General features: G+C 37.1%; 1 protein-coding gene across 1 annotated transcript in view; it reads right to left on the bottom strand.

Annotated features, from left to right (window-relative positions):
• The window catches only part of LOC100493382 (neural-cadherin), a 76,385-nt gene that overhangs the window by 29,410 nt on the left and 30,925 nt on the right, over nucleotides 1–16,050 (bottom strand). Inside the window, exons 7-17 of the mRNA XM_002934383.5 lie at nucleotides 15,320–15,462; nucleotides 14,653–14,825; nucleotides 14,158–14,326; nucleotides 12,604–12,774; nucleotides 11,997–12,169; nucleotides 8,176–8,343; nucleotides 7,686–7,935; nucleotides 7,461–7,588; nucleotides 6,706–6,892; nucleotides 4,792–4,935; nucleotides 4,155–4,438 (exon numbers count right to left, since the gene is read on the bottom strand). Of these exons, the coding sequence (XP_002934429.3) occupies nucleotides 4,155–4,438; nucleotides 4,792–4,935; nucleotides 6,706–6,892; nucleotides 7,461–7,588; nucleotides 7,686–7,935; nucleotides 8,176–8,343; nucleotides 11,997–12,169; nucleotides 12,604–12,774; nucleotides 14,158–14,326; nucleotides 14,653–14,825; nucleotides 15,320–15,462 (1,990 nt within the window). The remainder of the gene's footprint in view (nucleotides 1–4,154; nucleotides 4,439–4,791; nucleotides 4,936–6,705; nucleotides 6,893–7,460; nucleotides 7,589–7,685; nucleotides 7,936–8,175; nucleotides 8,344–11,996; nucleotides 12,170–12,603; nucleotides 12,775–14,157; nucleotides 14,327–14,652; nucleotides 14,826–15,319; nucleotides 15,463–16,050) is intronic.

Genomic DNA, 16,050 nt, shown 5'->3' with positions numbered 1-16,050 from the left:
TGGGCGATATCGGGGAGCATTTAGGTAAAAAAAAAAATAATCCGATCGTTTGGCCCTTTGGATTATGTGGGCGGCAATGGGGCAGTCGGATCGGGGACCGCATCAACGAGCCGATGCGGTCCCCGATCCGACCAGATTTTCTAACCTGGCCGATCGAGATCTGGCTAATTTCAGGCCAGATATCGGTCAGCCAGGCCGCTCTGCTCTCCCCAGATATCAGCAGCTATAGTCGGCCCGTGTATGGGGACCTTTAGTGTCACATGAACTGAATGTTTTTAGGTCTACAGTTTGGTGCCTTTGGTCTTCCAGTTCACGGATATGATACTAGTTGACTATCTGTGATATTATTGCATGCACTGTAAACCTTATTGTTATCTGCTGATATGTTTGATATGTTTATAATGGCTTTAATGACTGTGTTGGAAAGAAAGACCAACAATAAAGGTTTAAGGGGGTTATGTAATAAAAAGCACTAAGGGGCACATTTACTAACCCACGAACAGGCCGAATGCGTCCGATTGCGTTTTTTTCGTAATGATCAGTATTTTGCGATTTTTTCGGAAATTATCGCGACTTTTTCGTTACCAATACGATTTGCGCGAAAAAACGCGAGTTTTTCGTAGCCGAAAGTTGCGCAAAATCTGGCGATTTTTTCGTAGCGTTAAAACTTGCGCGAAACGTAGTGCCTTTTAAGTTTTAACGCTACGAAAAAGGCGCGACTTTTCGCGCAAGTTTTAATGCTACGAAAAAATCGCCAGATTTTGTGCAACTTTCGGAATGGCTACGAAAAACTCGCGTTTTTTCGGGCAAATCGTATTGGTAACGAAAAAGTCGCGATAATTCCCGAAAAGTCGTAAAGGCGCCGAAAAAAATCGCAAAAAATACGAAAAAGTCGCAAAATGTTCGTTTTCCAATCGGAATTTTTCCAATTCGGATTCGAATTCGTGTCTTAGTAAATCAGCCCCTAAGTATACCCAGGCGCATTAGCCCATAGCAGTCAGCATTTACTGGTCACCTGTTTAAAAGCAAACATCTTATTGGTTGCTATGGGTTACTGCTCCTGGGTAACAGTGCATTTTATAAGATATGGGGGTAAGTGTTTTTTGCAACTATTGCATTGGCTGTAGCGGATTATTTAAGAGTGTAACATTAATGTGATTTTTCTCATTTTCTTCTGTATAGGCTAATGGTCACACACTGGTATTTGGAAAGGCAGCTAGGATAAGGTGATCAATAACAGAATTAACTCTAGAGATATAAGCTTTTCCCTTCTAAACATTTCCTCTTATAACCATCTTATTGCTAACTGTAACCCATTTTATGTTCTTAATAACTGTACCACATATCTCTTTTATGTAAACACAGAAGCAGTTACTATTCTCATAAATTAAGGAAACAGAGATGATTTGGTGGATACAGAGTATAGGATGTACACTACACAGGAGAGAAAACTAAGAAAATAAATTCAGTATGTAAAAGTATTATATGAATAGTTCAAACCATAACAGAGACTTGGTTAAAAAACAAAACAACTGATTTGAAAATGAATAAAAAGTATCTTTTTTAAACGGAATAAACATATTTTTAATGGTCTACAGTTAAGAAACAGTAGAATGCACTGATGGTCTTCTGTGTAATTATATATTTTTACAAGAGAAGGAAATGTTAAATCTAAGTAAGCTTTATCAGAAAGATCTATAAAAATACACCAATAAACCCTCACAATATTGCTGCTCTGAGTCCTCTGTGAAAATAAACAGCACATTCCATTGTTTCTCTTGTGTACACTTGGGCTTCTCTATCGGATTTTCTTCTCTCAGCTCAAACCTCCTGGGCACTGCTCTCCCCCTCCCTTCTCCCCCCTCCCCTCCCTGCTGTAATCTGAGCTCAGAGCCACAGCCAGCCAAAGACACAAGTGTGCAGGAGAAGTAAGTGACTTCACACCAAGCTAAAATGGCAGCTGCTATCTTAAACAAACAGGGAGAGCTTCAATGGCTGGTTACTATGGTATGGTAAAGCATTCAACAGAATAAAATATAGTGTTCTAGCTTGCACTCTTGTGGCTAATCTATTGGGAAGAATCTGCATCAGTAGCTTTCCTTGTTCTTAAAAAATATTCTATTTGTACTTAATAAAACATTAACACTTGCCTCAATTCACTTTGTCTGCTTATCTGCAACTGCTGTTCTTATTGGTTGTCCATTCCATCTGCTGGAATGCATTGGAATTGGAATTCAGCCCCCCGTGTTTTTTGTGGCACTGCTCTAACACCCCAATTTTTCCATTGACTTTGACAGGGAAGATTTTCAAACTGCTGCCATTCTTACAGCTTTGAAGCTACACGCCCCAAACTTTGGGGTCACCCCAAATGAAACAGCAACATTTGTTGGATGACCCACAGTGGGAGGAGCCAACAACAGTCAATCAAATTTCACCAATTGACTTGGGGAAATTTAAACTGCTGCCACACTTTTAATAGTTGGTCACTAGGGGACTGCAGTTTTAAATTTAAAAAAGTGGGCAGAGCAACCAACAGCCAATCACCTATTGAATTTTACTGGTTTAATGCCAGGGTTCCCTAAGTTTTTACAGTTTGTCACTGGGGACTACATCCCAAATTTAGATAAGTGGGCGGAGCCAACACAACCAATCTGATTTCACCTATAGACTTTCATTAGTTTAAATTTAAATTAATTAATTAAGAATATTAATTAATATTCTTTAAATATTAATACTAAGGTCCCCAAACTTTGCAGAGTTAGTCACCAGGTAACTGCAGTTCAAGGTTAGAAACAGTGGACGGTGCCACCAACAGCCAATCAGATTTTACCTGTTGACTTTCAATGGGGAAATTCAACCTGCTGCCATTCTCACAGTATTAATACCAGGGTACCCAAACTCTTCACAGGGGACTGCATTTTAAGGTTTAAAAAAGTGGATGGAGCACCAACAGTCAATCAGATTTCATCTATTAATTTTTTTTTGGTTGAAATTTAAAATGCTGCCATTCTTACACAATTTATGCTACGGTCCCAACAGTTAGTCACTAGGTGACAATAATTCAAGGTTTGAAAAAAGTGGGTGGAGCTACATGCAGCCAATCAGATTTATTTCATTGATTTTAATGGGGAAATTTTAAGCCATTCTCACACATTAAATGCCAGTGTCCCCAAACTTTTCATAGTTTGTCACTGGGGAACTAAGGTTAAAGGTTAGGAAAAGTGGGTGGAGCCACCAACAGCCAATCATTAAATTTAATTGGTTTATATTTAAACTGATGATATTATTTAAGTATTAATTCCAGCATTGGTAAACTTTGTAGAGTTAGTCACTTGGTATTATTTGTGGTTCAAAGTTAGAAAAAGTGTGCAGAGCCACCAACAGCCAATCACATTTCACCTATTTACTTTTAATGGTGAAATGTAAAATTCTGTAAGTAATTTTTACACCCATACTTTCCCATACTTTGTAAAGTTGGTCACTGGGGGACTGCAGTTCAAAAAATAGGAAAAGTGGGTTGGGCCACTAACAGCCAATTGAATTTCATTGGTTTATATTTAAAATGTTGTAATTCTCACACTCTTTATTCCAGGGTGCCCACTGTTTGTCACTCAAGGTTAGAAAAAGTGGCCACACCCAAAAACCACCATTCACAATTCACCTATTGACTTTTATTGGTTTCAATTTAAACTGCTGACGTTCTTTAACTATTAATCCTAGGATCCCTAAGCATTGCAGAGTTAGTCACTGGGTAACTGCAATTCCAAGGTAGAAAAAATGGGGACGGGGCCACCAACCAGATCAGATGTCACTCATTGACTTTTAGTGGGGAAATTTAAATGGCTGCCATTTAGGCACTATTAAAACAAAGCAAACCTTTGCACAGTGGTTTTTGCTATATACCTGTGGTCCAAGGTTAGAAAAACTGGGTGGAGCCAACAACAGATCAGATTTCATTCAGTGACGTTTTTAAAACAAACATGAAGTTTGTTGTCAAACTTCCTTTCTAGTTTACATTTACTGTTACAGTGATACCTACTGAATATAGGAGTTGTGGGTTAAAAACTAGAAGGTTAAAGAGCATGACACACATATGATACCTACAGTATAATAATCATAGATTACAGCATAGAAATAGAAATGGAAACCCATACCTGCATTACCAAAACAGGTAACTTGGATTGTTCCTCAGTAACATGCCCATGGTACTCATTATGAGAGAAAACAGGAGCTTCATCATTTTTATTTATCACATTGATGGTTACTGTAGCAAAATCTTCCCATTTGCCATCTGATGCCAATAATGTCAGTTCATATATCTGCACCTCTTCATAGTCCAGGGGTTGGAAAATAAAGATTGATCCTGTATCTGGGTCCATATCAAGCACCCCGCCAATGTTTCCTGCTGTGATCTGATACCGAATCTTTGCATTTACACCTATGAGGAAAAAGCTCAGTATAATTGTATTCTCATGGTTATACCAAGCAAATATTAATGTATCTACTGCACATTTCCTGGGACTGGGACAGTAGCTATTTCTGTAAGGGGAAGATGGAAGCTGTAGGTATGCAAAAACATGGGTGCACCAAAGTTGCCTATTCAGTGCTTCACTTCCTTTACAGGATTATTTGTAAGATTCTATATAAGCAGATAAAGTGTTTATGTAAAAAATATTTAATACTCCTGCAAAGAGGGATCCTAAGAATAAAACTTACACTTCTCAAACCTTAAAAACCTTATATGCCACCCAGTTTGTAGCATCAGTTTATATTCAGACCTCAACTTTTTACCTTCGTCTGGGTCATGTGCAGTGACAGTAATGACTATGTATCCCACATCCTGATCTTCATCCACATTAACATAGTAAGCGCTCTGAGTGAAGGAAGGCTTGTTATCATTGACATCGCTGATAAAAATGCGCACGTAGGCAGTGTCTAGAGAGACAAGAGGCAGGAGATTATAATACTTGACTGAGCCACTTCTGTCAGCTGCAATTCCTTAAACCGTCGGGCAGCACATTAAATGAAAACTAATATGCAGACAATACACGAACAAGCCCTCGGGGCTGAGAACAATTTATACAGTCACATTATTCCAGAGCTCCTGAAGATGAAATGACTGTCAACATCAATTTGTTTCAACAGATAACACGGGAATAATTGATCCCTCACATCAGTGCCTTTTTTTTGGGCCAAGTGCCCAAAGAGTCTATATAAACTGGGGTTAATCTGCCACTATATTTTTAGCCCTACCAAAGTACAGGTATAACACATTCTACCCAGTACTATTCTTTAAAATACCGTACTTTCATTATTTTAGTGGCCAGAAGCTATGCTGTTCTTGCAAATACTTATTACTTATAATTAACTTCAATTCCCCAGATCTTTTAGACAATTAATCCATATTGTTGCTTCAATAGAGCATTACGTGCTTTGCAATGTAGGATTATCTCTGGGGAAAAAAATCTGCTTTCTGTTTTTGTATCTAGTGTTTTATAAAAATATTTCCTGTTAGGGCTCATTTACCAAAGCATTGTTCCCTGCAAAGTACACAATTTGTGTGCAAATGTTCATGATTTTACCCACAATGCACTACTTCTTCCCAGATCTCCGATAGCAAGTGTTTCAACTTGCACACAGGGATTCTGTCATGACTTTTATGGTGTAGTTTTTATTACTAAACTATACTGTGGGGCCTATATTTTATGCTGTGTATAAACAGTGACAAAATTCACCAGGCTTTGGTGCATAAAAAACTGCAGAATTTTGTTTACGCATTTTTTTCTTCCGTCAGAACTTACGTAAAATAAAGGAGTAAAATCTTGCATTCTGACAGCAAAATTCACCATTTATTTTACACAGCTTTTTAATAAATAGGCCCCTGTGTATATTGCAAATAATTCATTCTACCATTTAAAACTTTTTTCTTGGACCAATAAACTTATTTGTTTTAGTATTATTGGCATGTAGACTAGAGTGACCAGATCACTTCAAATTCCAACTAGCAGGGCTGCACTGATTGCAGTTTATTATAAATGCAATCAGTGCTGCCCTGCAGCATGTATTTATTAGTTGTGTCCCTGAATTTTCAAGTGATCTGGTCACCCTAGTATAGGCAGTCATCTCAGGTAATTGTGCCTGATTCTGTGATTTCAGATAGAGCCAGCACTGCAGAATGGAATAAGATTAGCTACTGTTTCTCCGACTCAATGTATTTCTGTACTATCTGTATTTTCAGTACTGAATAAAATATAAAACATTTTCCATTTATTTCAAAAGTATAAAAAGGCCCTATGCAAAACACTGCCTGTACTGGATCCCTTAATTGACAGTGATCTCTGTTTCACACTGCCCATAATGCCCCCTTCAGTGTATGAAAGAACACACACTCAATGTCCTTAAAGGAATAGGTAATCCATACCATCAATAAACAGAGCTTGGGAAAAAGGTTCTTTAAAAATGTTACCAATATAGTTGTGTACACTATGTACAGCTTATGTACAGGTTCTCTGATATTTCTACTGCTGCTGCTCTGGTTTCAATGATTGGTATGTAATACAACCTTCCCCATTGTACTGTATCTCTGATTAACAGATCCTCCAGGTTAATAAGTCAACCCAAAGTGGTCACTGCTGAATATAGTCAAAGATTCTAAAAAAAATGTTTAGTTTGTCTGTGACATAAAGTAAAGCATATTTTTCTTGCCAGAGTTTGGTTGGCCATGCTTTCCTGGGCGAGCCGACTCTGATCCATCTGATGACTTAATTTCAAGTAGGTATGAACTCCTTGTCTCTCTATCAAACACAGAAGCAGTGAAAATAGAGCCTGTTTGCGGATCTATATGGAACAGGACGTGGTCTCCATTACGATCCTCCAGGATTGAATAAGTGATCTGAAATGATACAAAAATTTAATAATTCCTAATAATATTACTGTGTTAAAAACACCTTCTGCACATATTGCTTTAAATTGTATTTTTGGTTCTAATGACATGCTACTTTCTGTAAAATATTAGCAGTTATCATTATGGTAACCAGAAATCCTCTCCTCATCCATGAAGCATATTCTGTGATTAACAGACATGTAAAGAAAGATGCGAGGCATGATAGGAAATAGAGTCTTTATTTTTGCTACACCGTACATTGTTAACAGTGGAAATAACTAATACTGTTATCAACAGCAAAAATATTACAAACGACCTTAATCAAATATCATATATATGTAATACACATTGAATTACAATTACGTTTTCTTTTCATTATTTAGATGGAGATCCCTTTGCTGACGAAGTCCTTTGCATTCTTAGTAATAAATATAAGCATTTAATATAAAAAAAAATGATCTCCTTGCTGAGTTACCACTTTACATAGCTGTTTAAAACTATACAAAAAGGGACACAGAAATCTAGGGAATGCTCTGTTCGAGTGTGCCCCCCATTAGACTTCCTTGCTATGACTTACCTCCCCATTCAAGCCCAGATCCTGATCAGTCGCAGACACCTGCAATACAAATGTCCCAAGGCCAAGACCTTCAGTGACTGAAGCTTCGTAGATAGATGATGTGAAGAAGGGAACATTGTCATTGACGTCTGCAAGTTAAGCAGAATGTTTTTATATTTAATACCCTGGCAATATAATAAACTGTTTAACATGTGTGTAGCAATATGTACTTTCCTCCTTACTTACCTGTCACATTAATATACACAGTAGTAAACGCTGCTAAAGGCACTGGGGCAACATTTTGTGCTCGTATAGTTAAGATAAAATTCTTTGTTGTTTCATAGTCCAAAGGCTCAGCTATTAGGACAGAGGCAGAGCCTTCCTCCCGGTTCACAGTAAGGTAGAAGCGTACTGGCATGTTACTTTCTGGGACCAAGCCTTCTTCTAAATTGTAGGTTACTCGAGGGTCTCCAAGTAAAGAAGTGGCCTTCACTGTCTGTTAACAGTAGATACATTAGGACTTAGGAAAGTGATATTATTAGCTATTACAGATAATTACAAAGTACAATAAATGATACCATTTATGCGGTTTATTATACATTATATCCAACCTGTAGCCAGGCAGGCATTATCAAACTCACATCCTGCATTTGTGACCAAGGATGATGGGAACTGTAGTTCAATAATAGGCCACAGACTAAACATCCATAAATCAGTAATATGACATCAATCATACCACAACAGCTGTATCTCTCACGGTGTTCTCTGGCACCACTATCTCATATCTGCCTTTTTCCCACACTGGAGGCTGATTCTGGGCATCTGTGACCCTCACAGCTACTTCCACCTTTGTGCTCCTGTTTCCTCCATCTGTGGCAATTACCTCTTGTGTTATTAATGGCCTCTGAAAAAAGCAGGAATGAAAACAAACGAGCCACATTAATGGAAGCGAGTGCCAGCTATCTCCCGGAGCTGTATGTGCCAGAAACATCATTTTGTTTGAGTTTAGTGAGTGATTTACTGGAGAATGCTGCCTGCAAAACTGGGACAAAACTAATACAAATGAATTGCCTGTAATTTTCTTCTGTTATTATCATTATTTTTTATACAGTGTCAAGGTAATTTGCAGTACTGTGCTAAGGGGTTATAAATAATGTGTGAATCACATTATTATAGTAGAATTTGCTAAAGCCTAACATGATTTATTTTACACCAGGCAATTTTAAAATGTAGCTCTCTAGTTAAACTGCAACTCCCAGTATTCCCTTTGATACCCAAAGCAGGTGCATTTAAAGGCCACAATATAAAAGATTACACTTCTAAAATAATTTATGCTGAAACGTAGTAGGGATATCATTTTATTGCACAATATATATAGGTTATTATGTTTCAGTGTGTACTGGATTTAGTTCAACTACCTTGTCCAGCCACATATCTTTTGGTCTGAAGTATAGAGGCCAGGTAAGTGAGTAAAACAGAGAGAATAATGTGGGTCAACAAGAACAACACAACAAAAAGGGATAGTCTCTAAAATACAAGTGTGTATGTCAGAACACAATAGCATGTAACGATACTTTGAATCACTATGTAAAATCTATTTATATTTCAAAGGACAAAAAGAATGGTTTTCTTTTAATGATTAATATTATATGTACAAGCAGAGAACCTTAACAGGGTTATATTCAAATAGATTTATCTCAGTCATCCATATGCCATTCAGGAGGCACCCTGAGGTGCATATAAAATAGAATGGGACACATGGGACCAACATCTGGGTCTATGTAGAACCCAGTGCCATATTGTGCAGTAACCTAGAGGCCTTACAGATGTCTGAGAGCCCTCTTCAGATGTCTCTGTATGACCAGAGAGAGCCCAGATTTTAGATCAAATGAACATGACAGTTTGCCACTGTCTCAGAACTATCCAAACTATTCTACTATTCAGCTCTATTCTATATTTTCTTACAGGGCCACTGGCTGTAAGTATTATGTGCCTTTTTTACTTGGATATTTAATATATAGGAAATAATACCACCCCCCCCCCAGTCAGCAAAACATTTCATGACTAAATAAAGGCCTTAGCTTGCTACCTTTTCCCTGGCCTCAGTTTTATGCAGATTCTGTATTACAAGCAGCTCAGCTTCAGCTCTCTCAGCTACTTCCTAGTCTAGCAAAGAAAATCAGGCAGAGCTTCATGCTAGACTAGGAAGCAGCTAAGAGAGCTACAGTTGAGCCACTTGTGATACAGAATCTGTATGAAACTGAGTGCAGGGAAAAGGGTATGTTATTCTGAGGGCTGTATAGGGTCTCTTTAGAGGCATTTACGATAAAAAGGCTTACTTATGCTTTAAGAGTTCTTGTGATACAAGTGTTATCACTTATCACCTTGCATTTGAATTGCTGATATGATTAATCATCATTTATAATGTAAATGTTGTTGGTTATTTTTGTTTTTTATATTGAATACAAAAGACCAGTATTTATTGTTTTTACAAAAGTAAACCAATCCATTGATTGAAATGCATCTTTATATACATATTATACAGAACAATCACTGTGTACTGGATTTATCCTAATTCACTTTTAGAAATTAAACAATTGGTTTCTATGTTACCATTTTTAATTAAACAGCAGATTACCTCTCTTTTCTTCTTTTTGTGTGCATAAATACCACTTTTAAACACGTGCACCATATGTTGGCCTATAGTGTTCCATGTGTGCTGCCTGCCTAATCAGATGAGGTGACACAGCATCATGCTCTATTCGTGTACAAGATTGTTTTGGTCACATTTGAAGTAGCACAGAAATACCCCACAAGGTTTTCTTCCATTTTTTGAATTCACTCATTTTTCTCAAGTGTCATTTTGTGTTGATAGACAAAATGTGCTGTATATTTTGTAAATATATGATACCATACCAAATAAAACCACAAACTGCATAATAAACTTTAGCAGGGATTAGCTCAAACAATCAAACTTAATCCTGTATTTTCTCTTTATTTCTGCATCTATGAGCACTGGCACTATTATCACAGGCACCATGTGAATTAAATGACATGGATAAAAAGGTTATTTGGAATGCAGACTTTCCACAATTCCCACTATTAAAAAGAGGTTGAGTTTTGGCTGTTGATCTTTGTTTAATCTTTCTATCTATCTATCTATCTATCTATCTATCTATCTACTGTCTCTCATACATCTATAATCTTCCATTATATATATGTTTGTCTGTCTCCCCTGCAATCAGTCCTGATAATTTGATGTTACATCATATTGATTATCTCAAGGCCTAGATTCTGAATCATAGTAAAGGTAAGATGTAAAAAGCTAATTTGCAGTGATACATACAGTATTCCTGGAAGCCCAGTCTAAAGGCTTATAAAAAGAAAGCAAATACTACAATGTTTTCAGAAATTTGTATCTCTATTATTTTGAACAGATACTGTAATGCAAAAGATGATTTGGACCCAAAAAGTTACAATCGATAGTTTATACAACACAGGTTGTTTCTGATATGATTTCCAAACAAAATAAGATGATAGTGACAAAATGCAGCTGAGGCGCTACTCAGCCCTGCCCAGGGCAGGGCCCCAATACCTCTTGCCACTCCTTAACTTGCACCTTTGAATGAGGGTCAGGTAATTAATGCTGTATTAATGAAGGGAGTTGCAAGTCCACACCATGTAGAGGGCAAAGTGGTGTAAAGTGCACCACTACTTGCTGCATTGCTGCTGCTTTTAAGAGCAGTTACATTTACAAATAACTTTAATGGGATACTGTCATGATTTTTATGGTATACTTTTTATTTCTAAATTACACTGTTTACATAGCAAACAATTCACTCTGCCATTTAAAATTTTATTCTTGAACCAACAACTGTATTTTTTTAGTTGTAATATTGGTGTGTAGGTGCCATCTCAGTGCATTGTGCCTGAGTCTGAGCTTTCAGAAGGAGCCAGCGCTACACATTAGAACTGGTTTCAGGTAACCTATTGTTTCTCCTATTCCCATGTAACTGGACGAATCCCAAGCCAGACTTGGATTTCTTACTATTGAGTGTTATTCTGATATCTACTTGGAATTGCTATCTTGCTGCCTTCCCATTGTTCTGCTGATCGGCTGCTGGGAGGGGGTAATATTGCTCCAACTTGCAGCACTGCAGTAAAGTGTGACTAAAATTTATCAGAGCACAAGTCACATGGCTGTGGCACCCTGGTAAAAGAAGTATATGGCTAGCCCCATGTGAAATTTCAAAATTAAATATAACAAAAATCTGTTTGTGTTTTTGAAAAATGGATTTCAATGCAGAAGTCTGCTGGTGAAGCTCTATTAACTGATGCGTTTTGAAAAAAAACATGTTTCCCCATTTCCTTTAAATATATAATTAATACATTTTGTGAACTCTATAGAATCTTTGCAAATATGTTTGTATATAAAAAGATACATAAACAGAGTGACCAACAAAACGTTGTTCTTTATGATAATTTAGAACCAATTCACTGATTTATCGCTATAATTCTAGAAGTATGGAATTGATAGTTTATTTCATCACACTTTACCCGAGATATTGAGTGGTTGACATAAAGCCATCCTGTTGAGCTGTTAACTTTGAAAATCATTGGCTCTTCACCTGATGTGGCATATGTGATGGATGCATTTGAGCCATAATCAGCATCATGAGCAGCTACTTGCAAAAAACTTGTACCCACACTAGTGTCTTCTCTCAGGAAATCTACAAGAGAAACAGATAAACTTGGGTTTACTCTCTTTCCTGTACAAGTACAATGTGTAGTATTTAGTTAACAAACCCACTATTATCAAGCTGTAACCAGCATATATTCCCTTCCCCCCTTATTTGTGTAGCTTATTGGAACTACACAGTACACCCTTTACATACATAGGCTTTCTCTTGCCATCCACTCAGTGCAGAGCTGGAACTATAATGCAGAGGTTAATGAACCCACTGTGATGACTAAAGCAGTGGTAGAGCAGTCAGATTATACCACATAGAGTCATTTTGCATTATTCACCCAATTGCCTTTGTCTTGGTATTGTAAATACCCTCGCTGTGTGTCAGTTTGTCATTTACTTTCATGTTTCAGTTTTTCAAATATACAGTTCTTTTTATGAAATATATTTAACATCTAACCAGATAGGCTCAATTACATTCATAGCGGTTGTTTTCAAAACTTGGGTCATTGTCATTTTCATCCAGAATGAGAATATTGATCTGGCACAGCCCAATCAGAGGTTCTGCCGCCTGGTCAGTTGCTTTGATAGTGATTGGATACTCTTTCTGCTTCTCACGGTCAAAACTCTGAACTGTTGTTATAATTCCTGTAAAATGAAGACAGGCCAGTGAGCAAAAGATTGATAAAGGTTAAGTGTTTACTTGCTGCCTATAGATATGAAAATATAAAACTCATCTGGAAATATGTTAAGCAGCCTCTTAACTATCCAAGGAATGGAAAACATTTTCCCCACACTATCTACTAAGTACTTTTGTGAGTAGCATTTAAATACACTGAACTTTTGTACAGACATGCATGGAAAACACGTTGTGAAAATGTTTAGATCATTACTGGAAGACTAATATCACAATAACGAATTGTAGAAAGGATACCATATTACTTAAATTATCTTAAGATGATTATAAAGGGGGCATTCTAATCTTATAACATGCTAGAGATATGCAGAAAAACAATGAGAATAAATAACCCTGAATCCTGACATTCCATAGCACCCTGATAATAAAAATAGCTTTCACTGGGATATTACTAGTATGGGATCCATTATCCAGAAACCCATTTTCCAGAAATCTCTGAATTACAGGAAGACCATCTCCCCATTTTCATCAAATAATTAAATTTTTTTAGAAATGATTTCCTTTTCTCTGTAATAATAAAACAGTATCTTGTGCTTGATCCCAACTAAGATATAATAACTCCTTATTGGAGGCAAAACAATCCTATTGGGTTTATTTAATGTTTAAATTATTTTTTAGTAGATTTAAGGTGTGGAGATCCAAATTATGTAAAGACCCCTTATCTGGAAAACCCCAGGTCCCAAGCATTTTGGATAACAGGTCCCTTAGGGCCATGGCTGATGGGGAGATTAGTCGCCCGCGACAAGGGAGATTTGTCACGGGCGACTAATCTCCCCGTCTGCCACGGCCCTTACCTGTATAGGTTATACATAAATTAGGAACAAGGATTATATAGCAAACCCACACACAAGCCATTTTTTAGTGTAGACCCACTAGAAAATGCTTAGCCTTGACCAATGATTTCTAATTGAGTTTATATGTTATGTTTGTTATGTACAGGATAATGCCATGTTGACCATTTAATGACAATCATGCTTTGATGTATACTGCTAGACTATGTATCTCTGTTTCTTGGCTACTAAATAAAGAGTATACAAATAAAAAGGGGTAGGAGTATATAATATTCAGTAAAGTTAATTAGTCTGTCAGTGTTATTATTAAGCCTAGAACAGTTTGTCTATTTGCCCTGTTTGTGGTTTCTCCTTCAATAGATATACTTGTTGGCACAAAGAGTTTGAATAAATCCAACATCAAAATCCCAGTAATGCCAATAAAGGATGATTTAGGAGGACTAAGCAATGTTACCAGAACAAAGTGAGCCAATCAAATTGCTTAAATAATTGACTTATTTGTTTTTACAATGACACACCATTGGAAGGTTAAAGCTAAATCACCTGTGTCTGGATGGATGCTGAATGCAGGAAGGGTGCCTTCTTTGTGTACCATGCCATACTTTACTTGGCCATTGACACCATAGTCTGCATCTTTTGCCTCTACCTGTAGCACAAAAGTGCCTGGTGGCTGGTTTTCCAGGACAGCTGCATGATCTCGATAACTTGCACACTAAAAGATATGATCACAGTAAATTGTAAGAACACAAACTAAAAAGAAAATGCTACAACCTAGCATTTCACACGTGTGTGCAGATATAATTTTGCCCTATAGCTGTTTAGACCTGTCCTGTGATGTACTAGAAACTATTAAATCCTTTTTTAGGTGCAAGATTTATTGTGTGATACACAACTTGAATAGTTTGTCCTTCTGAATGTGTAAAAATGAGTAGTAAATACACTCATAATATTTCTGCTAACTGTCCAAATTCAGATATAACTAAATATGCTTTAGAATGATCGTACGATCGTAAGGCAAGGCATAAACTTTAGGATTACCTTATGAAAGACTGGCTTGTTATTGTTGATATCATCAACGCTCACAATAACAGTAGCTGTGCTAGTTAGGCTACTTGGCCCTCCGGACGAATTATCATCAGTAGCAGTCACATAGAGAATATATTCTGTCTCATGATGACTGGGAAGCAGACTTGAATGAAGACGTATAAGTCCTGTGAACATTATTGATATTCATATCAAATCAATACCATTTCTTGACTTTGTGCAACAACACATAGCTATCAGGTGCCACAGGTGGTTTCCAGTTAATAATAGGAATATCAGTTCAAATATACAGTCTAGTTGTTTAGAGTACGTTAGCTGTAATCTTTTATTACCATACTGACCAATATAATACATGATAATAACGATTAATGGGATTATATCTAAGAGATAGAAGAATAAATGTGCAGGGACACAGTCACAGGAAGTTCAAAATATATTCATCTTATGGCTTGTACCCGGCATTATTGTGGCTATTGATCCTGATAATTTAAATTGAAGAGCATAAATGAACAAAGAAGCCCTGTAGAGTGGCCAGGATTTGGCACTAATACATGTACAGTACATGTGTTTGTGTGTATGTGCACTTTTTGATATCTAGACTAATGTAGCCATAAAGAACTTCTACTTTATCTACACAGTCATTTATTTCAAACTGTACTACCTTTTTGGGGATCAATAACAAAGTTTCCATCTTTGTTTCCTTCCACAATATCATAAGTAACCCAGTCTCCATCTCCATCAAATGCATGCACAGTAGCTATTAAGGTATTCGGACTGGCATCTTCTGAAACAAATGTTCTGTATCTGAAAGACAAAGATACTTCTTCATATAAACAAGTTGTGATTACCCCTTTCTGTTACATAGATCACAAAAGTAATGGTGTACCAGTATTTCTAGATTTCTGAGTTACAGAATAACCTATAGGACAGTGATCCCCAACCAGCGGCTCGTGAGCAGTGCACCAAAACCAGGTAGTTACTTTTTCTGACTTGGTGGTTGAATAAAAACAAGATTTACTACCAAATAAAGCCTCCTGTAAGCTGATAGTGTGCATAGAGGCTACCTAATAGCCAATCTTAGCCCTTATTTGGCACCTCCATGAACTTTTATGATGCTTGCGTTGCTCTCCAAGTCTTTTTACATTTGACTGTGGCTCACAAGTAGAAAAGTTGGGCACCCCTGCTATAGGGGATCAGGTGTCAGTCAGATGCTTTCTTGTTGGGCTGATCATTCCCCTCACTCACAGTCTGGCTCTGGAAAGTGATTATCAGATAGCCCAAAAGATACTGTGAAGTCCATTTGTGGGATGATAAAGAACTACAGGTAGGAAAGAGCTACAGGTGGAGAAATGCAGTTATATGCTTTTATTAGCTGGAAATAAGGTGGAAATC

Source organism: Xenopus tropicalis, chromosome 4 (assembly GCF_000004195.4).
Source record: "Xenopus tropicalis strain Nigerian chromosome 4, UCB_Xtro_10.0, whole genome shotgun sequence".
In the NCBI taxonomy this organism is placed as follows: Eukaryota; Metazoa; Chordata; class Amphibia; order Anura; family Pipidae; genus Xenopus; species Xenopus tropicalis.
Note: the sequence above shows the minus strand (reverse complement) of the source record. Positions and strands in the feature narration are given on the sequence as shown.